Genomic DNA, 27432 nt, shown 5'->3' on the forward strand with positions numbered 1-27432 from the left:
TGTGTCCAGAATGATGAAGTTTTCGAAAGAAAAGTTACCAACTGAATTGACGATATGCTGCCCAGTTGCTACTGGACTAGGATAAAATTGATTAAAACTTAATCGGTATTAAGTCGCTATATTACTTAAAGTAACCTTTGTATCAAAATAAAACATTTTGACTTTAATTTCAAAAACCTTCATAATACTAATGAAAATAAGTTACTGACATTTGTTGAAAGAATATTGGTTTGAGAGATTTGCAGCTTATCTAGCTGTGCCTTGCAAAAAATTAAATTTATCCACTGTGATTACTTAAATTTTGTGTAGGTTCCTTTCAATTCCATGGCTCTTCTGTAATATTAGTGATAATGTAAAAGCGAGCTTTTGTACTTGTTTCCTAGTAAGATTCCTTTATTTTCTAGAACGTTATTAAAACCAGGGAGCTCTGTTGGCAGTTACCCTTTTGGACATGGATTATGTTACCTTGTGCTCTGGCTTTCTATTTGTGTCCTGCTTCCCTACCATATTACAAGTGTTGAAAGGGCAGTGATCTAATAGATTACCTTGTCTTTCCATCTCCTCATGGCTTCCTATAAGGATGACTTGAGCTAGGAAAGTGACTGGAATTAAAGCAGTAAAGTTCTTGAAGCAGTTGTTAAAACAGAAAGTAGGGGGCAGGCAGAAACCATTTTCTTCTATGTATTATATGTATAACTGGACAAGATGATAAAAAGTCGTTTTAAAATCGGAGAAAATTGCCATTCCCCACAGCCAGCTTGTTCATGGTATACACTTGTGTGAACAACCAAAGATAAACAGACAGAAAAGCAAATGTAACTTACCACTAACCAAGATCACCTCTGCAAAAAGAAATGAAAATAACTTTTGGCAGGATTCTGTTTCATCTGATATAATTCAGAAGCAGGAAAAAAAGCCTTTTAAAAATACTGAGAATATTAAAAATAAGCATTTGAAGAAATCATCATTTCTAACTGAAGTGAGCCAAAAGAAGAATTATGCTGGGGTAAAGTTTAGTGATCCACTTTCTCCTAGTGTTCTTCCAAAGCCTCCTAATCACTGGATGGGAAGCACCATTGAAAATTCCAACCAAAATAGGGAGTTGATGGCAGTACACTTTAAAACTCTCCTATAAGTTCAAACTTAGATCTCAGATTTCAGTATGTATGTAAAACATAGCTTTTCCAAAATCCCTGGACTCTTGAAAAGCAATGGTACAGAAATGGAAAATTACCTTGTTGCAATATACAAGGGCAAAAGATGAGTTTAAAAATTACAAACAGCTTGTATTATATATTTTGTAAATACTGTATACCATGTATTATGTGTATATTCTTCATACTTGAGAGGTACTTTATAGTTTTGTTATGAAGGTATGCATTTTGCCCTGCCCAAATGGTAGGTGTTTTGTGTATATACAATGGAGAAATTTTAAGCGTGCTAAGGCACATGAAAGACCAATTTATTTGCACAAGGTACTGAGATATTTTTTCAAGAAACAGCTGTCGAATCTCAAGGTGAAGATCTCAGTGTGAACAGTTTACTAATGTACTACTGCAGTTTAAATCTGTGGCACAATCATTGTAAACGTGGGGTTTGTCTATGTTTCTCTAAATCGATTTCTGCCTTCTAATCTGTAATTACCAGAAAACTCCTATTCCCATTTTTACCAAACTTAATTTCTGGTTTTTGGTTTATATCCATTCAAATTTAAAATTTTAATGCCAACAAAATCAGTTGTAATCAAATTTTAAAATAATAATAATTTGCCCCCCAAAAAAGTGGTAGGAAAACAATTCATTTTTCTAAACTGGACTATCTCCCAGAGAACTGTTTGGCTCTGTAGAAGATACTATAAAAAGAGAAGACAAAGTCCTGACATTAAGAAGTTTTACAACCTTACTAAGGAGATAAAATATGCAGGTATGGAAAAAATTACAGAATTTAAATGGTAATATACAACCTAGTGACAGATTATGCTACACAGTCTCAATCTGTACTTTGCTTCCAATCTTCAAACTGGAAAAAGTAGAACAACATACAGACAGACCTGAAGTCTGAGACTAACAGGTTTTATCAACATAATGCTTCAAGCACAGGGCTCATCTTAAATAGCTATGTCTAGCCCTCTGTAACACACAGGAATACAATGAGACCTCATTCAATATCTGGGGGAATGAACTCATTTAAAAATCTTTATTTTAGAGTAGCATATGAGTGGTGACCAGCCACAGGGCTGCATCTGGAACATGTATTATACTTACCTCAGTGCTTCTGCATAAAAAAGATACTCCTTTAACTGATCTGCATAATGTTCTTCATCTTCTAAAATATCATCAATAGAAGATGCATACCTATTTAAAAAACATTGCAAATGTATATCTCAGAAATAACTAAATTTCCTTGTCAATTGCATTATTATGAACTTTCATCAAATCTTTAACCGTGGTCATTTTTAAGTCTTTTGTCATTTACAGACAGTTCTGGGTGTACTCTGATGCTTTTGCAAAAATGTTCCTATAAAAGGGTTTCATCTTCAAGGAATTCATGGAAAAGACTCTGACAAGTACAGGTTTCTGGTAACTGACTACACTGCTGAACTGAATGAATAAGCATTTTCAGAACTCTAATGAAAAACTGATGAATTCATAAAATTGCTAACAAAAGATCAAGAGGAAAAAAATTAATTACATGGGACTGACTGAACTGATGATGATTATAATTTTTGTGACTTTCTGTTTGAATAAAAAAAAATGTGATGTAAAAAAATTTTTTTTAATAAAAATAAAAAAATAAAAAACATTGCATAGAGTAACCTTTATCAGGACACAAAGTATTGAAGTTCTTAAGAAGGGCTATTCAAAGCGTGGTCCACAGACCATTTGCTACCCATGAGTGACAAAAGCAAGTACAGAAAGTGAGAATAAGCATTTAGAAACGTTTGTAACAACTTTTTAAAACTGAAGTACAGTTGATTTACAATATTATGTTAGTTTCAGATGTACAGCAAAGTGATTCAGTTATATATATATATTTCTTTCAGATTTTCCATTATAGGTTATTATAAGATACTGAATATAGTTCCCTGTGCTATACAGTAAACACTTGTTGCTTACCTATTTTATGTACAGTAGTTTGTATCTGTTAATCCCACACTCCTAATTTATCCCTCCCCCCTACAGCAATCTTTAATTACCATGACAATTTTATTTTATTTACCTAAATGTTTTGATCAGCAAGGTCTTAGAAATAGAAAAACAAAGCAAACAAAAAACGGTCCTTCTTAAGGTAGCTTAAGAAGCACTGTAATATCTTTTGTTCAAATATATTACAAAAAGGGCTACAAAATCTGTAGAAAGAGTAAGAGTTTAGTATAATTGGTACATTAGTGCTCCTGGTAGCAACTACATACAGTAATGCCAAAAAGCTACAAAAGGAAAAGTCGAGCAAATAAAGATTACAGAAAATTTTAGAAGCCTTATTTTATTCTAATTCTCAATAGCAACCTCTGCTTTGATCTGGACAAGCCCTTCACTGTCGTGCCACTCTTGTTCCTGGCCTTGAGTCTTTCCTTGCACAGAAAAGTGATGGGTTTCCACACTACTTCTCCAAATCCTACCATACGTATCTCAACACCTCTAGAAATCTTCCCAGACTTCTTTAGTCCTAGTCATCACTCTACTTCTGATCTCTTATCAAAAATTGAGGACAAATTTTATCAAAGAAATGTCTCTTGTGTTGGTTTTCTCTGATCACATTATAAATTCCCTAAGGACATGGGCTATATCATTTACTACTTCTGTATGGTATAAGAAGCATCCTTTTTTCAAATTAATTCTGATTCCCTAGCATGGGCATAAAAGAAAAATATATTTTATGTCTCCAAGCCCACTTCATGTAGGCAAGTAAACAAGTTTACTGAATTCTAAAAACAAACAAAAAATCTATGTTAATGCTCACTGAAAAGTGATGTGTTTACAGTATTTATAAAAGTAGGCAAAATATGTATTCTGTAAATATAAATTTACATTTGTTAGAGTGTGGAATTTCCCCTATGTGACTGAAAGACATCTTGAGAATCATTGTTAAGAGTAGGAAAAACTGCCTTTAGTTCATAAATCTACAATTCTGGAAAAGTTAATGTTAAGAAAAAAAAGAAGATAGGTGGCTGGTGGCTTGAAGATAGGAAACACAGTGTAGGGATAAGCAGCACATCTTTGGGTAGCAAAGGGTAAATGGTAAAGATTTTTTAGATATCATTACTAAAATTAATTTTATTTAACACTGTAAATAAACCAAGTAAAGGGATAATCCCAAATTCTTGCAAATACTAAAAATGTCCAGTCAACAGAATGCACGAAGACTTAACAAAATGGCTGAAAAGCAGCTGGTCAGCTTATATAACAGCCCCCCAAAAAATAATACTTAGATAAAATAAATATATTTTTGTCTGTTTATTATTCGGTTGTAGGAGTTCTTTATATATTACGGTTGGAAATGTTTACTCCCAGTGTGTGGCTTGCCTCTTCATTATCTTAATGGTGCGTTTGTGTGTGTTTGTAGTAAAATATAATGTAAAATTCACCTTTTTAACAATTTATTGGTGTACAGTTCAGTGGCAGTAAGTACATTCATATGGTTGTGCAACCATTACCACCATTCATCTCCAGAACTTTTTATCTTCCCCAACTGAAACTGTACTCCCACATTCCTTCCACTTCCAATGGTGTCTTTTGATAAGCAAAATTTTTAATTTTGATGAAGTACAATTTACCATTTTAAAAATATTTTTTTCTTTTCATATCCGCTTTAAAAAATCTTTGCTTACTCGAAGGTTGCAACAATATTCTCCTATGTTTTCTACTAAAACCTGCAACTTTAGCTTTTACACTTATGTGTATCATCCAAATTGAATTAGTTTTTATGTAAGGTGTGAGATATGGCTCAAGGTTCATTTTTTTCCATGAAGATATCCAGTTATTCCAGAACCATTTCTTGAAATGAACTATGTAAATGTGGATCTATTTCTGGACTCCAGCCTATTCCACTGATCTCTTTATCTCAATACCTCCTGATAACTATAGCTGTATACTAAGTCTTGAAATCAGGTAATATATTCCAGGCTTGTCCTTTTTCAAGACTGTTTTGGCTATTCTACGTTCTTTGAATTTACATATAAATTTTAGAATCAGCTTATCAATTTCTATTAAAAAGTCACTGGAGTTTTGATTGGGACTGTGATTTAGGAAGAATGGTCATATTAACACTACTGAGTCTTCCAATCAATCTATGAACGTGGTTTAATCTCGCCATTTATTTAGGTCTTTACTTTCTCTCAGCAATGTTTATATATAAAGTTTTCAGTGTATAGGTCTTTCACATATTTCATTAAATTAATCTGTAAGTATTCTGTTTTGATGCTATAAATGGCATTTTTAAGTTTTTATTTTCCAATTGTTACTAGTATGTAAAAACAACTTATTTTAATATATTCATCGTGTATCATGCATTCTCATTAAATTCAGCTATTCCATAATATTTTTGGTTGATTCTTTATGATTTTCTACATAAAAGCTCCTGTTAACTGCAAATAAAGAGAGTTTTACTTCTTCCTTTCTAAGATGTATGCCCCGTATTTGATTTTCTTATCTTACTGCACTGACCAGGACCTCTACTACCATTTTTACTAGTTGTGGTGGAAGCAGACAACCTTGCCTTCTTCCTGATTTTAGGAGAAAACACCAATATTTCACTATTAAGTACAGTATTAGCTGTAAGTTTTAGACTGAGGAAATTCTTTATATTCCTAGCTTGATGAAAATTTTTACTGTGAATAGATGTTGATATGCTTTTTCTACATGTACTGAAATGAACACATGGGTTTTCTTCCTTATTCTGCTAATATGTGAATTGAACTGAAAGATTTTTGAATGTTAAATTAATCTTGCATTCCTGAGATAAACTTCTTTAAGTCAAATCTATATACAGAGAGCACAATATAAATGCCAGCAAACTTTATAAAAACAGAAGAACAGAAGAATCACTAACACTCCACCACTAATGTCACCTCAGGTTCTACCTTAAATTCTCTGGGTACTTACACATCCATGTGATGACCAGCACTCTGAAGTCCATCACCCATTTCTTTTTCTATGGCACTCCACTCACTAAGAAGAAAAAGATAAAACCAAAAACATCATGAATTAGATATGGAATATTATTAAATGGATTCTTTTACAAGGTTGTTTTCTAGCTAGCTTTTAAACAATGTATAGTATCTATTTTGGATTTATTTTCTGTGACTCAAATATGCTCCTTTCCCCGAAGTTTAACAACTAAATGCAAGTGAAGGCTTTAAAATATTAGTTCAAAAGTTTGTATCTGCTGCTGTTAAGTGTAAAGCAAGTATCATACAAAACAGTTTCTGCTTACAGACAACTTTCTCAGCTAGGGTGCCTATTTAAATCAACTGTGGCGCTTTTAGAAACTATGAATGCTTACCCTGCTCTTGATCTACTTAATTAGAATCTCGGGGATAGAGCTGAGGCATGCATATTTTTAATTACTACATGGATGATTCTGATAAACACACATGATTACATGTCACTATCTTAATAGGTAACAGAAAAAGACAACTGTACAGAAATACTAGGTGTACCATAAAACTTTGATAACTTGCACTAAAGTTGCATGACAAAGTCTACTTAAAAGCACAGATCATTTTGTTGTCATTTCAGTGAAATTCTTGAAATAAAAATTCCTTCTTGGGGCTTCCCTGGTGGCGCAGTGGTTGAGAGTCTGCCTGCCAGTGCAGGGGACACGGGTTCGAGCCCTGGTCTGGGAGGATCCCACATGCCGCGGAGCGACTGGGCTCGTGAGCCACAGTTGCTGAGCCTGCAAGTCTGGAGCCTGTGCTCCGCAACAAGAGAGGCCGCGATAGTGAGAGGCCCGCGTACTGCGATGAAGAGTGGCCCCCGCTTGCCGCAACTAGAGAAAGCCCTCGCACAGAAACGAAGACCCAACACAGCCATAAATAAATTAAGAAAAAAAAAAAATTAAACTTAAAAAAAAAAAAATTTCCTTCTTATGGAAGATGCATATGTGTATTATAATAAAGGGGGAAATGAATCTATAATCCTAAATACTAAGAGATGACATAATTTGATATATTTCCTTCTAGTTCTTTTTATTTACTCATTTTAATATGGCTGAGATCATGCAGTATATGCAATTTTGTATTATGCTTTTTCTATTAATAGTATTTCCCCACATTATTAAAATAACTTGTTCTCAGCATTATTTCAGATGGCAACTCATAATTTTTTAACCATTTTCCTGACCATTCAAGATTGTTTCCAATTTTTCTGCTATGTATAATAAACACCTTCAATTGCATATATCATAAAAGGGAAAAAATTAAAACACTATGATTCTGTTAATCTGTAGTTTTTATACACTGTTCTTGAAATATCAGATTATATGCTTATAATACTAGAAGGGTAAAACCGCACATGGTTTTTAAAACTGTCAAGGAAGGAAAACAAACACAAACATATCTCCTTCTGACAATTTTTACTCATATGTTTACCCTCAAAATAGTAATAGCAACAGTTAACCTTTTAGTGCTTTGCTGTTTATAAAGTGAATTTTTAACACCTCTAGCTGTATTATCTAAAGCCACACTTCCAATGCCTACAAGACAATTATGCTTTTTTTTTTTAAATTTTTATTTTTATATTTATTTTTGGCTGTGTTGGGTCTTCGTTTCTGTGCGAGGGCTTTCTCTAGTTGCAGCAAGAGGGGGCCACTCTTCATCGTGGTGAGCGGGCCTCTCACTATCACAGCCTCTCTTGTTGTGGAGCACAGGCTCCAGACGCGCAGGCTCAGTAGTTGTGGCTCACGGGCCTAGTTGCTCTGCGGCATGTGGGATCTTCCCAGACCAGGGCTCGAACCCGTGTCCCCTGCATTGGCAGGCAGATTCTCAACCACTGCACCACCAGGGAAGCCCAATTCTGCTTTTATATACCTCTGTCACTTCAAATTCAACATACCTAAAGCCCAGCTCTTCACATGAAAAACAAAGTCTAGGGGTTTTGGCAGATTACAGGCATAACTAGCCAAATTTGTAAGGTAGCAATCACAGTTAATGCAGCTATGAGTCACGTCAACAGAATTAATGGACAGTCCAGATCAACTATCTATTGGATGTTCCACAGGTACTTCATCCATCTAATCTTTGAGCACCTTTTAATGTGCTACCAACTCAAGGTCAATATAACCAAATTTAATTCTTTTGTTTACCAAACAAGACTAAAAACTAGTTCAAGAAAGGTAAGACTTACACTTAATCATCTATTTACTCCTATTAAGTCGTTTAGTGCCTGATAAATACTTGGCATTTATAGGTTGTAGGTAAAATGAAAGAATGAACCGATAAATGAATAAATGTGAGGAGGGAAACATGTACTGGGTTCTATGTATCAGCCACTACTAGGCACAAGACCTCTCCCCTCAAGATATACATAGTCTAGCCCTTGACTACTCAAACCGTGGTCTATGAACAGCATCACCTGGAACTTGTTGGAAATGCAGACTCGCAGGACTCATTCCAGATCTACTGACTCAGAATATTCATTTTAACAGTTCTCCAGGTGACTTGTATGCCTATTACAATTTAAGAAGCATCTGCTAAACAAAAGGTTCTAACTGGGGTCCAGGTATATGCTGAGGATTGGAACTAGAAAATGTTAACCAGTTTAGGGAGGGAGAGGAGGGAGAGGAGGGATCCATTAACAAGGAACTATTAAAGTACAGAAGGAGGGACTTCCCTGGTAGCGCAGTGGTTAATAACCCTCCTGCCAATGCAGGGGACATGGGTTCAATCCCTGGTCCAGGAAGATTCCACACATTGCAGAGCAACTAAGCCCGTGCGCCACAACTACTGACCCTGCGCTCTAGAGCCCGCATGCCACAACTACTGAAGCCCGCGTGCCCTAAAGCCTGCGAGCCACAACTACTGAGCCCACGCGCCACAACTACTGAAGCCCACATGCTCTAAGGCCTGCATACCACCAACTACTGAACCCGTGTGCTGCAACTACTGAAGTCTGCGTGCCTAGAGCCCGTGCTCCGCAACAAGGGAAGCCACAGCAATGAGAAGCCTGCGCACCGCAATGAAGAGTAGCCCCTGCTCGCTGGAACTAGAGAAAAGCCCGCGCGCAGCAATGAAGACCCAACGCAGCCAAAATATAAAATAAATAAATAAATAAAATAAAAAGTATAGAAGGATTTAGCATCAACTTTATAAGAGGCATAATTGCTATCATAAAGTACTTAATGGGTGGATAACTGTCACAGATGAACCAGATCAAAGAGGGTAATAAATCTTTTGTAGCATCTGATGAAGACTGTGGACCTTTTCCACTAAGGAGGGAAAATCACAAACAAAATTTTGCATATAATTTCAGAGACTTCATGGATTAAAGACCTAAATGTAAGACAGGAAATCGTAAAACTCCTAGAAGAAAATATAGGCAGAGCACTCTTTGACATAAATCGTTGCAATATTTTTTTGGATCTGTCTCCTAAAGCAAAGGAAACAAAAGCAAAAATAAACAAATGAGATCTAATTCAACTTAAAAGCTTTTGCACAGCAAAGGAAACCATCAACAAAATGAAAAGACAGCCTATGCAATGGGAGAAAATAGCTGCAAATGATATGACTGATAATATCCAAAATACATAAATAGCTCATACAACTCAATATCAGAAAAACTGAACTCAATTAAAAAACGGACTGAAGACCTGAATAGACATTTTTCCAAAGACATACAGATGCTCAGTACTACTAATCACCACAGAAATGCAAATCAAAACCACAATGAGGGACTTAGCTGGTGGCAGTGGTTAAGAATCTACCTGCCAATGCAGGGGACACAGGTTCGAGCCCTGGTCCCACATGCCGCAGAGCAACTAAGCCCGTGTGCCACAACTACTGAGCCTGTGCTCTAGAGCCCATGAGCCACAACTACGGAAGCCTGCGTGCCTAGAGCCCGTGCTCCGCAACAAGAAAAGCCACCACAATGAGAAGCCTGCGCACCGCAACAAAGAGTAGCCCCCACTCGCCGCAACTAGAGAAAGCCCGCACGCAGCAACAAAGAACCAACACAGCCAAAAATAAATAAATAAATTTACTTTTTAAAAAAAAGATTATTAAAAAAAAAAACCCACAATGAGATACCACCTCACACCTGTCAGAATGGCTATCATCAAAAAGAGCACAAACACCAAATGTTGGCAAGGACGTGGAGAAAGGGAAACCTTGTACACTTGTTGGTGGGAATGTAAACTGGTGCAGCCACTGTGGAAAACAGTATGGAGAGCCCTCAAAAAACTAAAAACAAAACTACCATATGATCCAGCAATTCTGTTGCCAGAGGGTAGGTTCTTGTTTTGTCACAGAAATAATTCAGAGACGAGACACAGACGCCAAGTAAGCGAAGTGAAGATTCACTGAGCAACAGTATACTCTCAGGAGGGAGAGCTGGCAAGCTCAGAAGAGCAGCTGCCCCGAGCTCCTTCTGGCAAGCTGGTTATATGGGGTGTGAAAACGGGTGGAATATTCATCAAGAAGGAAGGGACTCTGGGGTAACTTCCTGGCTTTCATCCAAGTTCCACCTTTCTGAGAGGAGGGGCTGTTTTTGTCCTTGGTCTTCTCGGATCTGCCATGGCGTCAGGTGCATGATGGGTACTGCTCTGGCTGCAATGTTAATTCTATTGTAATGAGGGTATAATGAGCATTCAGACACAAGAGGTTCCCACCTTTCTTTGCCTCTAGGACCCTGTCATTGCAAGATGTATGGTTTCCTGTCATATGACCCATGCCTCTCTTCTCTGCTCGTATCTGGCTAACTGCCTGCTCTAACAATTCCACTCCTGGGTTATAAATATGAAGAAAATGAAAACACTGACTCGAAAAGATACATGCACCCCAATGTTCACAGCAGCATTATTTACAATTTCCAATATATGGAAGAAACCTAACAGACGTCAACAGGCGAATGGATAAAGAAGTGTGGTATATATATGTGTGTGTATATACAGAAACACACACACACACACACACACACACACACACACACACACAAAATGAAATATTACTCAGCCACAAAAAAGAATGAAATTTTGCCATCTGCAACAACATGGATGGACTTGGAGGGTATTATGCTTAGTGAAATAAATCAGACAGAGGATTATGCTTAGTGAAATAAATCAGACAGAGAACTGTATGTTATCACTTATACATGGAATCTAAAAAAAACAAACTAGTGAATATAATAAAAAGAAACAGACTCACAGATATAGAGAACAAATAAGTGGTTACCAGTGGGAAGAGGGGAGGAGGGAGGGGCAAGATAGGGATAGGAAATTAAGAGGTACAAACTATTATGTGTAAAATAAACAAGCTATAAGGATACATTGTACAGCACAGGGAATATAGTTAATATTTCATAATAACTATAAATATTTCAGAGACTTCAGAGAACCTGAAGTCCATCCTTATCTCCTAGCTTAAGGAATCTTAACTATAAAACCACAAAGGTCCCTCCTGCTCTAGTATTTTACAGTTCCATTAAGAAAGAAAGGAAAGAACTCCAAGAATGCCCAAGGGTCAAGACTCTGGAAAGGAATAAAAATATTATTACAACAAAAATAGAGGTACAGAACTAAATTTAGCTGCCCAATCTGGTGTTCATCAGGGATAGAGGCATGGGAGGGAAAGTCTCCAGCCCCAAGCAGGTCTATAGTAATAAGTTTTATTTGTTTATACTTCCGTATATCATTTCATTTAAACAAAGTTCCATGCTAAAAAAGGGTTTGGAAATCACTCTCCCCATTTAACCCCACAATTGAACAGATATTTAAAATCGGGCTCAGAGATCTAACATGGTTTACTCAAAAGTCAGGCATCCAATGAGAGGCAGAGCTGAGATTAGAATCAACTGCCATCAGAGTGTTCTGCTCACTAATCCCAACCTTCACTTCCTTTTTTTGGCTTTCTTAATCAAAAGAGCTCTTTAGGGAATTCCCTGGCGGTCTAGTGGTTAGGGTTCCGCGCTTCTACTGCAGGGTACACGGGTTCGGTCCCTGGTCACGGAACTAAGATCCCACAAGCTGCATGTTACGGCCAAAAGAAAAAAAAAAAAAGAGCTCTTCACCGCCACTCGTCAACCATATGACCAAAAAATAAAAAATAAATTATAGAATCCTTCAACAAAATACATCCTGTGCATCTTTGAGCTCTGAGGTATATGACAAGGTTTGCATATCCCTGATCATGTTTACACATGACTCTTTGAAAGAAATTTGCTTTTGCAGTTTCCTGGAATCCCTTGAAAGGAATTATACCAACTGAATCTGGGAAAGCTGTGTTTCCTTGGTTGCTTCTATATGGATTCACAATCTATGAATTAAGATGAGTATTTTAAAATGTTCAATTAACAGAATATAACATTTTAGGCTATTAGCTCCTGACAGCTTTCATTAGCTTCAAAAACTTAGTTACTGGCACTTAAAACTCTCTTTTTTCTAAGTCTTTTGCAGAGTGAATCCCACCTATGTATTGTAAAAAATAAATAGAAACCTCAATTAAATAGAGTTGGAAGACCAAAAGGGGGAGCTCTCATGCCCTGTGTCCACAGCAGAGCCCTAGAAGAAGAAGAAAGATTCCTCTTCTTTCCTGGCCAGGTCTCAGCCAATGAAAAGCCACGGAGACTCTTTGTTTACTCTAGCCCTCCCAACTTCCTTTTCCTTTCTATAAAAGCCTTCTCCTTCCCTTGCCCTGTGGGAACTTGCATGAGCCTTGCCATCGTTGCAGCCTGAAACTGCAATTCTTTGCTAATCTTTGCTGGAGAAATATCTGGCAGTCTATTTGTTTCATGTCAACAGTGTTTGGTCTAATTCTTGACAGGCAGATCTCAAAAGTTCCTGAAACTAGTGAACATATGGACAAGTCCTATAAGCACGTACATGGAATGACCCTTTGGCCTGTCCTAAATTGAATCAGGTGCTATATCCAGGAGGAAGCTGCAAAAAGCCTAGGAACTCAAGAAGAGCACAAAATGAACTCCTATACTTTAAAAAACAACAAAAACAAAAAAACCCAGCAACATGCAACATGAACATATCACAAAAATCTTCCCTGTTTCTTCTCTGTGCATCTAATTCCTGCTCATTTCTTACTTACAAGTAAGTTTAAGTCTTGTCACCTTTCCTTCCCTCTTTGACAGTCCTTTTCCACTCATAGCTCAATCTTTTTTCTTAATCCATTTTCTCACTTCAATCTCTAATTTAGCAAAAAGGCATAATTTTACAGTTATTTGATATATATAGAAAACATTTAAATTAAGAGACAAAGCTGATGAAATCAGCTTTATATTTCTTCCCCTCTCAAATTTCAAACCAAAGAACAGAAACACATTAAACTTTTTTCCAATTATGTGACCCTCAAGCTCTGGATTTTTTCATTACTCTTTTTTTTTGGCTGCGCCGCGACGCTTGTGGGATCTTAATCCCCAGGCCCCGGCAGTGAAAATGTGAGTCCTAACCACTGGACCACCAGGGAATTCCCTGGATTTTTTCATTACTCTTATGGTCAGTGTAGTGCCACTGACCATAAGAGTAATGAAAAAATAAAAAGGAAACAAAAAGAAAAGATAAAAAACACTCATTACCAATTGGTACTGCTCAGCAATCCTTTCCCACTTTCCTAAATGATACCTTCATCAGTGCTTCTCAAACTGGGATACTTCATCTTGGATATCTGAAGCCATCTAAGCATGGCACAGTTTTTCTGAAGAACGAATTTTAAGTTTGAGGCAGGGAAAGTTATATATATACTTAAATAACCATGGATGCTCTACAGAGTAAAATGTAAAATTTGAATAAACTGACAGAACTCAAGTCTTCAAAGATATTCTGCACTTGCCACAGCTGCTTCCAGCCAATCCCCCACGGAGCTGGTAAGGGGAGATAAAGGAGGGTATGCAGTAGGATCAGTTTAAGAACTCTCCTCTCCATTAGTTTGAGACAGACTGCCCTATATCACTCCCCTCAAGCTTCCTAACCACAGAATCACCCCACCTGTTCTCAGCAGAGACACCTGCTTTACTAAGACAGGGGCCAGCTAAAGCGGCCTCCTGCCACATACTGCTCCTCTCCTTTAAGACAGCTCTGTGCCTTCCTCTCTATCTTCTCTTCCATCCACCCTCCTACCCTTGCTCCCCCTGCAAAAAACAACCACCACCACCACAAAGAGGCCCTATACCCCTTCAAGAATAACCTCAGAGACTTTTCTTAACAGACTTATCAGTAACTTGCTGTCTTTCCTTCCTTAACCCTTTCCTGTCATTCCTAGGACCACAGCATTATATCACTCAAACCAAACTGCTCTCCAAATTAACACCGAAGATTTACCCACCCATTTCCCCTCTTTTCGACTAAATTCAATTCCTCTACAGTATAACTCCAACTTCTTGAAGTGCTCCCTTCACTTGCTTGACACTGCACACTCCTCATCAATTTCCCAATGTCTCCCTCACATTCTTTTTCTTTGCCTGACCCCTGAACACAGATATTCCCCAAGGTTCCGCCCTTGAGTCTCTCACAGACTTACCCTAACCCTCTAACATTATCACCTTAACCCTACATTAAATATCATTCTATTAGGATGTAACTTTTATATACAACTCATATTCTCACCAGCCTCTCACACTGCAGATCCAAATTTCCAATTGCTTAATAGAAATCTTTAAATCAAATGCAATCTATTCAGAACAGAACCCTTTAATTCATTCCTCAAACCTGTTATATTTCCTACATTCTCTATCACAATCCTCCTAATCATTCAGCTGCCTGCAAATTAAATTTTGGTATCTTTAGCACCTACCACGGTAGCAGGAGTTCAGCAAATGTGTGCTGAATGACTGAAAGAATCAATTGATAAATCTTGTCATTTATGTCTCCTTAATAGTCCCTACTGGCAATTGCTCTGGTTCAGGCTCTTGATCACCTGCTTAAATTACCTCAACCACCTGTGGTCTCCTTGGCTCACTTTTTATGAAGTATTTTAGATGTAAAATGGCTTTCTGTTAATTTACTGAGTTAGCACAAAGGCGAATCTGTATAATATTTATCATGAGACATTAATGCAAATAATTTTTTTTATAATTTGATTCAGCCAAGTGACCTTTTATCCACTTGCCTCTCAAATTAACACAAGTCCATTTATTATTTACAATAAATGTACTACTTTTGAGAGTGTCTGATTTATGTTAATTATCATATGAGCATATTCCCAAGCTTAACTAGAGTTCCAGTTTTAGTATTCTTAAAATCAGGGCTGACTCACGCATAGATCTAAAAGCAGGTAAGTCGCACATCATGCAGCTGACTTGAATATGATTTGCCTTTCTTCCCATTATTCCTGTTTAGACATATACTCCTATCCTAGTTATGAAGAGTCTACATGTTTACAATATTAATATGCTTCTCTTCATTAAAAAAATCATATAATGCTGATACTGTCCCATCTTGCATTTGATCAACCAAGACATATGGATAACCTGTTACTCAAATTAAGTAAATATGTAGCCATATCTCACACTTGACATTCAAATAAATTTAATATGAATCAAAAATTTATGAAACCACAAAAATGTAGAAGAAATGAAAAATCTATTTTTTTATAATCCATAGTGGGGAAGACCTTATTAAGATATACACAAAAGTCAGAGGCTATTACTTTATAAAGGAGAAAATCTAACCACTTACATGTTAACTGAATTTAACAAATTGAGTATTTCTGTATATCAAAAACCACCAGAAGGGCTTCGCTGGAGGTGTGGTGGTTAAGAATCCGCCTGCCAATGCAGGGGACATGGGTTCAAGCCCTGGTCCACATGCCACGGAACAACTAAGCCCATGCGCCACAACTACTGAGCCTGCGCTCTAGAGCCCACGAGCCACAACTACTGAGCCCACGTGCTGCAACTACGGAAGCCCACACGCCTAGAGCCCATGCTCCTCAACAAGAGAAGCCAGCGCAATGAGAAGCCTGTGCACCGCAATGAAGAGTGGCCCCAGCTCACCGCAACTAGAGGAAGGCCACACATAGCAATGAAGATCCAATGCAGCCAAAAAATTAAATAAAAAAAAAAAAAGCCCCATACAGTTATTTACTGATAGCAATATATATTGGGGAGCTGCTTTTAAGTAGAAAAAAAGCAAAGTAAAACAAGTGAACATAGCAATGTATAAAATATGCTCCCTCTCCATGTTTAAAAAAACGGGGGGCAGGAGTGGGGGGACTTCCCTGGTGGTCCAGTGGTTAAGAATCCGTCTTGCAATGCAGGGGATGCCTGCTCGATTCCTGGTCAGGGAACTAAGATCCCACATGCCGAGGGGCAACTGAGCCCGTCTGCTGCAATTACTGAGCCCACGTGCCACAACTACAGAGCCCACACGCTCTGGAGCCTGTGCACCACAAATAAAGAGAAGCCCACGTGCCACAACTAGAGAGAGAAGCCCACGCGCCGCAATGAAAGATCCTGTGTGCCACAACTAAGACCCGATGCAGCCGAAAAATAAATTTTTTTTTTAAAAGGGGGGAGGGAGAAATGCACTTGTTTGTGTGTTAATATATACATTTATGGTGCTACATGTTACTAGAAGGATACACAAGTAACTCAGGAACTGCTATTAGTTGCCTCAGAGGAGGAGACCGGGGTGGTTAGCAGGCAGGAGGGAAGAGACTTTTCACTATATAAGCTTTTGTTCCTGTTGAATTTTGTGCTATATGAATGTTTTACCTATTCAAATATGTTAAATGAATTATTTTGATTAATTCAATCAAAAGGACTTAGAACATTAGCAAGGACATTTTTCTTACAAGAAGATTTGGATAATTAACTTCTAAAATGTCACAACTAAAATAATTAACACACACAAAAATTCACAAAAGAAAAAGCTCAAAAATAACCAATATGCAAGTTATCTACACAAATAAATATTCTAATTTACACTAATATCACCTCAAGACTGAAAAACCCATCTTGCAAAAGCCTTCAGAAATTATAAAGTGACACAAAGAAAGAAAAGAAAAAGAAAACCGCTAACTCTATATGACAGTGATTTCCAAAGGAATCTTCTTGGGCATTCTGCCAAGAAAGTAAAAGACACCGCTCACTGCTTCAGAGCAGTTTATCTTTTATCTGCTCAATATATTGGGCTTCCTTATTATTCTTTATTTAAACAAAGGCTTTACAGTGAAAAGTTTGAAGACTACTACTATAGGACATCATTTAAGAAATAATCTTTTGCTTTCCAGAATCATATATTTTCAAGAATTATAGTTCTTAGGCAAAAAGCTAATTAGAGCTAGTTGTTGTTTATTATAAAAGTTTGCATAATGCTTACCTGAAAACTCGCCCATAATTCCCATGTACTTTATATACACCATACAGTCGGTCTGCTACTCTCTGGAATAAATATTTGAAAGAAATTGCTATGAAGTCAAAGTTACATAAAGATTACTTAAAAAAAAGATTTTATCCTCATTTAAAAAAAAAAAAAAAAAATATATATACATGCTTAGCACAATAACCCTGAAAAATATGGAAAAGAAGCTTAAATCTCCCAAAGTTTCATCATGGGGAGAAAAAACACCTAGTGTTATCATATTTATGTAATAGCTTTCATATTTCTTCATACATATATCTATTTTTAATTAACGTTTTAAAATTTCCTATACCAAGAGTGCTAATATTTTTAACCAGCAGGTTACTATTACATACATTTATTTATTTATTTATTTATCTATCTATCTATCTATCTATCTATCTATCTATCTATCTATCTATCTATCTACGGCTGTGTTGGGTCTTCGTTGCTGCACGTGGGCTTTCTCTAGTTGTGGCGAGCAGGGGCTACTCTTTGCTGTGGTGCGCGGGTTTCTCATTGCCGTGGCTTCTCTTATTGCAGAGCACAGGCTCTAGGCACGTGTGCTTCATTAGTTACAGCACACGGGTTCTAGGGCACGTGGGCTCAGTAGTTTATGGCTCGCGGGCTCTAGAGCGCAGCCTCAGTAGTTGTGGTGCACACACTTAGTTGCTCATGCGGGATCTTCCCAGACCAGGGATTGAATTGGCAGGCAGATTCTTAACCACTGCACTGCCAGGGAAGTCCCAATATTACTTTTAATAGATACCACTTTTTTTTTTTAATATTTATTTATTTACTTATTTATTTTGGCTGCACTGGGTCTTAGTTGAGGCATGCGGGATCTTTTAGTTGTGACATGCAGCTTCTTAGTTGCGGCATGAGGACTCAGTTGCAGCATGTGGGTTTTTTAGTTGCAGCATGTGGACTTCTTAGCTGCGGCATGCATGTGGGATATCTAGTTCCCCGACCACGGATCAAACCTGGGCCCCCTGCATTGGGAGCACAGAGTCTTACCCACTGGAGCACCAGGGAAGTGCCCCCATTTAAAAAAAGATTTTTATTTATTTTATTTTATTTATTTGGCTGCGCCAGGTCTTAGTTGCAGCATGCAGGATCTTTTAGTTGCGGCATGTGGGATCTAGTTCCCTGAGCAGGGATCAAACCCAGGCCCCATGTATTGGGAGTGCAGAGTCTTAACCACTGGACCACCAGGGAAGTCCCCTGATACCACTTTAAATAGGTGCATAAAATTCCACCTAGTGGTGTATAAAATATATAAGTATTCCTTGTCAGATAGTTAGTTATCCCTAATTTTTTCAGTATTATAAATAACGTTGAAATAAGCATCTCTGAGAGCACAGCTTTTTCCAAATTTCACATTATTTCCTTAAGATGAAGTCCCCAAAGGGGAATTTACCAAGGAAAAGAATATAAACATTTTCAATTGTATTGACAGTTTTATATATAAACACTGCACACATGCAATATACTTTTTTTTTGTTTTTGGCTGCATTGGGTCTTTGTTGCTGCTGCACGTGGGCTTTCTCTAGTTGCGGCGAGCAAGGGCTACTCTTCGCTGTGGTGCGCGGGCTTCTCATTGCAGTGGCTTCTCTTGTTGCAGAGCACGGGCTCTAGGCACGTGTGTTTCAGTAGTTGCAGCACGTGGGTTCTAGGGCACGTGGGCTCAGTAGTTATGGCTCACGGGCTCTAGAGCGCAGCCTCAGTAGTTGTGGCGCACAGGCTTATTTGCTCATGTGGGATCTTCCCAGACCAGGGATTGAACCTGTGTCACCTGCATTGGCAGGAGGATTCTTAACCCCTGCACCACCAGGGAAGTTCCCAGGCAATATACTTCTGTGCTACTTTATCAAGTTAATGCCTTCTAACCAACTAAGATTAGATGTTTTAATAACAGTAGAATTACAGTTTAGGTCACTGAGATAAAATATGTACTGCCTAGAGACTTCCCTCGTGGTCCAGTGGTAAAGAATCTGCCTTCCAATGAAGGGGATATGGGTTCTATCCCTGGTCGGGGAACTAAGATCCCATGTGCCGTGGGGCAACTAAGCCCATGCGCCACAACTACTGAGCCCAAGTGCCTCAACTAGAGAGCCCGCATGCCGCAAACTACAGAGCCCACGCACCACAACTAGAGAAAGGAAAAAAAAACCCACACACCACAACTAGAGAGAAGCCCACGCGCCACAGCAAAGAGCCCAAGTGCTGCAACTAAGACCCGACGCAGCCAAAAATTAAAAATAAATAAATAAAATAAATATTTTTAAAAACTACAAAAAAAAGAAATTACTGCCTAGCCATTCACACAAATTTTACAAAAGACAAAACAAAACACCATATGCAGTAATCTCCTATACTTTCCCCCAAAGTGCTATGGACATGAACTAGATCAAAAGTCAATCCCACATAAAACCCTAAAAAAGAATTCCTAGTATATAATTTCCAAATGTAAACCCTGAATTTACATTCAACCCCTCTAGTTCCTTACTCAAACATGAGTAATTTGAGGAATCAGGCATTAACCATACAATAATTCTTAAACCTTTCAACACTTCAGCTTAAACTGAATGAACCACATTGTAAAAACCTGGAGCAGGCGTAGGAGGATCATAAAATGTTTTCCATCTCTCCTTGAGCTGCTAGACTAGAGGGCAGCACACTACAGGTCTGCAGCTTGTTTTTGTAGTCTTACTGGAACACAGTCATACTCACTCATATTAGCACTGTCTATGGCTGCTTTCATAGCAGGGTTGAATAGCTTCAACAGGGACCATATGACCCAAACAGCTGAAAATATTTACTATCTGGCCTTCAGAAAAAGTTTGCCGACCCCTGTACTAGACTCCACTTTCAGGACAAAGTTCATAGTCTTTATTAGGCTTGAAACTTTCCAGGGCTGTCCACAGACCTCTAAACTAATATCTCTGGGATGTTATTTCCCAATTATTTTTTGAGAGTCCTATAGAGTGTCAAAGGTTGGTTGGTTGTTTAAAGTGGTTCCATTGTCAAGTAAGTTTGGGAAATACTGAGATTAAAACGTTTAAACAGGTTTTTTTTCTGCAGGACTTTTTTGATCTTTAACACTATATATGAATCAGGACTACTGAGAGAGAGTTGGTTTGCAGTAGGGAACATGTTACAGGACTGGCATTCCAAAGAATATAAAACGGAAAATGTCACTCTAGACTACTGACTTTTGCAGATCCTCATACTTTTTTTTTTTTGGCTGTGCTGCATGGCATGGAGGATCTTAGTTCCCCAACCAGGGAGCGAACCCCGCCCCCTGCAGTGGAAATGCGGAGTCTTAACCACTGGACCGCCAGGGAAATCCCTACATCCTCGTACTTTTAAAGATCAAACGTCCTCCTGACAGCTGAGCATTTTATCATCTACCTATTATATTAAGTATAGAAGAGAGGGAAAGAGCTTGTTAAATAACCACATGAGAATAAAAACTAGAACAACTTAAATACAAAATGCATACACAAAATGAATGTTCAAAGAAAGTTTCTGAATCCCTGGTATTTAAAAGTTTTTTTTTTTCTTTAAATTTTATCACTCCTGGCAGCTGATACAAAAGGAACTTTTTACCATGATAATCAGAGCTCTGGAAAATACTCTGGTCCATAGAACATGACATAAAGAGGCAAGAATTCTCATACTCCAGAAAGGTGAGCACCCACACAAGGAACTACTCTATTGGTGAATGAGGCAACAAAGAGCCACTCAGCAGTTGTTACTGGACCAGCAATGTTTCTGGCATGAACTACTCATGAAAACAAATTGTTCTAGCCAACCGAAACATGAGATGATTGGTATCTAGATCATCAGGCAGTGAGAAAAAAGATGAAGCGAGGAAAAACCAGAAACTATAGACAAAAATGATCATTTCTAGAGAAAAGTAAAGACAAAAATGGCAGGTAAATAAATCATGAATTATTAAAACCTGAAACCAGATTAATTCAGTGGTCGTTGGTAAGCAAGAATCATGGTGCCAGGTAAAGGGGGGCTATACACAATGATTTAGTCTACACTGCCACTCAATTTCAATTCTGCTGACAAGCCTTTCTTTTTGAAAAGTGATCATCTGACAACTGACAGGGGAGGACTGACACCTAGCAAATAATATGACAACAGAAGAAATCTGACAGACTCATCTTATCATCCTCCCCAGTTCTGAATCATCTGCAACTATGGTAAGAATGCCTTCTCTATCCTCACTGAAGTAGTAGGGGATTAAATGTTAAAAAGGACACAAAGTCTTAGGACAGTCTATTAGATGATCTTATTTTAAAAATCTGGACACATAGCTTTTCTTTTGAATTATCTCCTAAGGAGGCAATGATTATGAGATTTAGGACTCCTGATACTACTGCCAAAATCTTTCCCAAAGGAACTGTATGTAATACTTTACACAATGCCGCTGTCACCAAATATTTCACAAACACTAGATATTACCATCTTTATATATGACTACAAATTAAATGTTAAATAGTGCCTCAATAATTTCAATTTACATTTTTAGAGTATTAGCAAAGTTAAACATTCCTCCCTCCCTTTTAAATTTGATTTCCCCTAGAGAGGCAGCAAATATGATTGTAGGAAGTAAGGGATTTGGAGTAAGACAAATGTGAATTCAAATTCCAGCTCCTGGGACTTCCCTGGTGGTCCAGTGGTTAAGAATATGCCTTCCAATGCAGGGGGCGTGGTTCAATCCCAGGTCGGGGAACTAAGATCCCACATGCCAAGGGACCACACATAGAAAGAAGCCCATGAGCCACAACAAAGAGCCGGCATGCCACAACAAAAAATTACACATGCCGCAATGAAGATCCGGTGCTGCAACTAAGACCCGGCGCAGCCAAAATAAATAAATATTAAAAAAAAAAAAATTCCCGCTCCTTCTTACTTTAGGGTTTGACTTTTGAGAATTTATTAAACTACTCTTAGCCTTAGTATTATATCATTCTCTTGGAAATGTGGAAATGAACCTCATCATATGACTCTGAGGATTAAAGAAGATGGCATTTGTAAGGTTTCTGGCAATAAGCAAGGTTACTCAATGAAAATCAATTCTCTTCTCCCTCAATCTACCTGAATTCATGTCCTCTGTCAATATATCATTTGTAGGTGGTCAAGAGCATGGGTTCTGGAGTCAGACAAAGGTTTAAATTCTGGCTTCATCATATCTATTTATAGTATAATATTAGGCAAGTTACTTAACTTCATTTGCCTCTGCTTCCTAATCTATAAAATGGGGACAGTTACAGCACCTACCTTCAAAGGGCTACTGTCGGAATTAGGTAAGAATAACACAATATGCTTGGCTGATATACAACAGTATATAAATATTAGATTAGCATTATTTTCCTTTTGTCTTAGTTTACAAAACACAGATTATCTCATCTGAGTCTCACAACTCTATGAATAACACACTCATTCATATAACAAATATTTATGTAATACCTACTATGTGCCAGGCAGATATTCCCATTTTCTGGCAAAGAAAACAAACTCTGAAAGGTTAGTGGATTTGCCTGAAGGACCTGGTAAATGCCAGAGACAAGTTCTAAATCCAGCTCCTCTCAGTCTAAGGCCACCTGCCCTTTCTGGTTGTTCTGTTTTGACGTCTTAAATATTAACTCTTTAACCTGTTAGTCATTTATTTTTTGCCTTTTCTACTTTCAAAAGAATTCTCCTTGTCAGAAAAGATAGCCAAATAATTCTACTTTCTCTTCGTCTGTTAACAATTCATCATCTGTCTCAAACAGTGTCTAAGCCTTCTCCTGACACTCTGAATGTTACAAAAAAGCCCTCACTGTGGTGATTTGTGTGTTGTTTGCAGGCTTCTGTCAGTGTTGGGCTCTAAACTTCCATTTTTAACTGGTATGTCACTGTCTATGACTAAACAGCCTTTCTCCTAATTTTAGAACAATCAAGATTTTAGCTATTCTGTATTTTCCATTGGCATTTATCTCATTTATAGAGTCAGAATTTCAATTTCACTCACAGAACAAGTGCTGCCTTTCCTTTGAAGAGCTCAAGCTGTCTTTTATGTCAATTAAGTTTCTGAAGCCTGTTTTCATAAAGTTTAGGGTAAATATATCGATACCCAGAATTCTCTTACTTGTGTATTGTAAGCTCTCTGATGACAAGGTCATTTTTCTTTAAAGGTCATATTTCTTGTCAAATATACATTACTAACCAGTTCTCCCTGGCTGGTTATAATTAAATTCAAGAAGTAATTTATGTTACTGCTCTTTAAGATTTTTTAAACATAAAACTGTCAGCACATACATCCATTTATTCATCCATTCAGTGAATATGTAGTGGGTGCCTACTCTGAATCAGGCATTATTCTAGGGATCTGACAGTGAGAAAACAAAGCTCCTGCACTTGGGAGCTCACATACACTAGTAGAGGAGATAATTAACAAATGAGTACAGAATACAATGTCAGTGTTGCTATAAAGACAACAGTGATGACAGAAAATGACAGGAAATGATAGAAAACTGCATCGTATTTTATATAGGATGCTCAGGAAAGATGATTTCTCTCAGGGGGCATTTGGGCCAATAACTGAATGACAAAAAGAGAACAGGTCAAGAGAGGTTCTTGAGAGTGGGGCATGGGGGAAGAATCGTACAGGCACAGGAAAGAGCAAATAAAAGCCCTAGGGCAGAAACAAGCTTGGCATGGTTGAAAGTAGTTAGAAGGACAACAGGGCTGAAGTGGAATGTACAAAAAATAAAAAGGAACATAGGGGGCTTCCCTGGTGGTGCAGTGGTTAAGAATCCGCCTGCCAATGCAGGAGACACGGGTTCGAGCCCTGGTCCAGGAAGATCCCACATGCCGCGGAGCAACTAAGCCCGTGCGCCACAGCTACTGAGCCTGTGTTCTAGGGCCCACAAGCCACAACTACTGAGCCCACGCGCCACAACTACTGAAGCCCGTGTGCCTAGAGCCCATGCTCCCAACAAGAGAAGCCACCACAATGAGAAGCCTGCACACCACAACGAAGAGTAGACCCCGCTCGCCACAACTAGAGAAAAGCTCACATGCAGCAATGAAGACCCAACACAGCCAAAAATAAAATAAATAAAATTAAAAAAATAAAATAAGTTAATTAAAAAAAAAGGAACATAAAAACAACTGAGAGACACTCAAAATTTTTATTTAACATCAGTTAAATTTTGTCATGATCTTTAAAGATTATTAAGTATTAATCATACTCAAAAATATACTTTCAGCAGAAAATCAGATATAATCACTATCCTATCTTGAGTTTTGACAATTTTCTTACTTGCTTTATGAGAGCAATCACCCATACCTTCTTGCAGGCTAGATGATCTGTAGCACAGTTTCACAACAATGACAATTATTTCCTCCCTCCTTTAGATCTCACTGAAATTTACTACCTATGCTTCATGGATTTTCTGAGTGTTTAACTGTTAAACTTTGTTCAATTCACTCCTCATCTCTGCTATTTCCGATAAATCTGATTCTGGATGGTTTTTCTGCCTTGTCCCTTAGCTTCTTCTGGGCGTGAAGGACTGCTTGAGAACATCTCAATATCTGGGGTTAGTCCTGTGACTGCTTAATGGTGTACCTCTGCCTGCCCTAGACTCTCAGAACTGTTAAGCTCCCTGCTACATGATGCTTTCTACAGGGTGCCCCCCTTCCCTTTGGTTGAAGGCCTTTAAGGAGGATACGGCTTTCATAATCAGATAAGACTTCTAATTTGAGTAGATTCTTCAAGTTTTCTGGCACAGAAGACAAAGCAGTATGAAGTGTTCTTCCAGTCTTCTGGGATGTCTCTGCCCCACCTCCAATTTCCACAAGAACTGCTGCCTAATTTGTTTAGGTAACTTCAAAGCAGCTCAGGGCCTAGAAATTTTATATCATTAATTCACAAGTCCTTTCCAATACCCAGTTCTTGACTCTACCCTAATAATTCTCACAGGTAACTTTTCTTTTCCTGGAAAGTATCTTACAATTTTTTTAAGAAGTCCTATAGTATTCTGAATGGTTACACAGATTGGGCCAATACGAGGATACTTCAGAAGGATTTATTTCCCTTGCTCTATTTTTTTTTATACTTATGAAAATCTTCAAACATACAAAAAGCAGAGAATAGTAAGATATACTCCCATTTCCCAACACTCACCTTCAACAATTATTATACAGCCAATCTAGTTGCATCTAAAACTGCCCCCACTCTCCACTCCTTACCAGTAGACCCTTTCATTAAAACAAATCTCAGATAATATATTTCATTTCAAGATGATTCTAATCAGCATAAGATATAATCCTACACCTGGTAACCCAGCGTCTTTCAAAGCCTTTAAGGAGAGTTCTAAGGTTCCTCTAGGTTACCCCAAAGGACCAGAGTAGATGACACAACATTTTTCAGGTACTACATTAATTTACCCAAAAATATTTTTCTCCCATGTCTGTTACAGCCAAACTGTACAGCTAAGTACAATCATTATTCGTAGACTTCTAGTCCCTTTTGTCAGAGCAGACCATTACCCTACATAAATTTATTTAGTATAATTTAAGAGCACACAGAATGGCCTAACACAGTGTTAACTATTCAGCAACCTTAAAAAAAAAAAAACATTGAAAGGATAGGATATTATGTGTAGATCTAAAATCCCACACTTAATTATATTCCAACACTGAAATGGTAGGCCCTTTGATAAGATGTCAAAACAACCATATACAGACTACAGAGAAAACTATAGGCTAAAATTCTTCAAGTTATTTATGCCAGAAAACATTTCACATTTTTTAAAAAATGCAATTTAGGTGATGAACACACCAAATTTGAATATAAAAATCAGTTATTCATCATAAATATCTTCCATTACTTAAAAACATAACGATTAAATGAGAAGCACTTCCTTTTTAATGTCTGTCAAAAAGTTCTTGGGGACCACTTACAGCTCTGACTCGAAGAAGATGTGAGATGACAGACTGTAGTTCATCACTGTAGTGTTTTAGTTCTGTAAATCTCCTGAAACAGGAAACAAAACATCATTTTTCTCATGAAAAGTCAAAAACTGAAAGACAAAACAGCAGTTCCTGAGAATAATAAAACTGATTCTATTTAACTATTTGCTAGCCTTAAACATTTACACACCGATGCAAACTCAGAAAGTTCTAAAACAAAATAACCATATTTTCTCCAGGTATTTTTAAAGCCAAGAAAGATGTCATACTTCATAATTTACACTGTGGAACTGAGATAGAGATAATATTTGTTGGTTTGAAAACAGAAAAACAGGAAAAAGTTTATAGTGCAAAAATTTTATGGTGCAACCATAAACTCATTGTCTCTAACCTTAATCTTCATGCTGCTCAGTAATCTTTGTTTCTATAATCTGATATCTGCCATTCTCCATAAGACCTGAAACTTCTATTACCACTGTTCTTCCAGCAATGTAACACCTGACCTCACCCTCCTCAAAAATTTGTTTCCCTGACATCAGTGTTAATTTCTCATGATTTTCCTTTTACTCTCTGGTCATTCCTAAAGTCTCCTTTGCAGGACTCACTCCCTTCACTCATCTCTTATACCGCCAACTTTAGCATGCAAAGGACTTCTGAAGTGTTTGCTAAGAACACTACTGAGGGCCTCTAAGTCAAAGAGGGCATGAGTAACCACCACAACTGTACACAGAGGCCCTACTGGGACTCAGGAATCTGAATTTATAACAAACTCACTCACAGGATTCAGATGCTGACAATCCTCAGATTACACTTTGGAAAATGCCCTTCAAGCACTGGCTTCTTTAGGATTCAGCCCTAGGTCCTCACCCATCTTACAACCAATCTTTCAATCTACACACTCTATGTGACTTATTCACAAAGCTTCACAATTATGATCTACATGCTGCTGAACTCCAAATA

General features: G+C 37.7%; 1 protein-coding gene across 2 annotated transcripts in view; it reads right to left on the reverse strand.

Annotated features, from left to right (window-relative positions):
* Positions 1 to 27432, reverse strand: part of SNX4 (sorting nexin 4) — a 65680-nt gene that overhangs the window by 8459 nt on the left and 29789 nt on the right. For both annotated transcript variants that reach the window (XM_082392341.1, XM_082392340.1), the window contains exons 7-10: positions 26464 to 26536; positions 17476 to 17537; positions 6102 to 6167; positions 2265 to 2354 (exon numbers count right to left, since the gene is read on the reverse strand). In XM_082392341.1, the coding sequence (XP_082248467.1) occupies positions 2265 to 2354; positions 6102 to 6167; positions 17476 to 17537; positions 26464 to 26536 (291 nt within the window). The remainder of the gene's footprint in view (positions 1 to 2264; positions 2355 to 6101; positions 6168 to 17475; positions 17538 to 26463; positions 26537 to 27432) is intronic.

Source organism: Balaenoptera borealis, assembly GCF_965194805.1.
Source record: "Balaenoptera borealis genome assembly, chromosome: 5".
NCBI classification, from domain to species: Eukaryota; Metazoa; Chordata; class Mammalia; order Artiodactyla; family Balaenopteridae; genus Balaenoptera; species Balaenoptera borealis.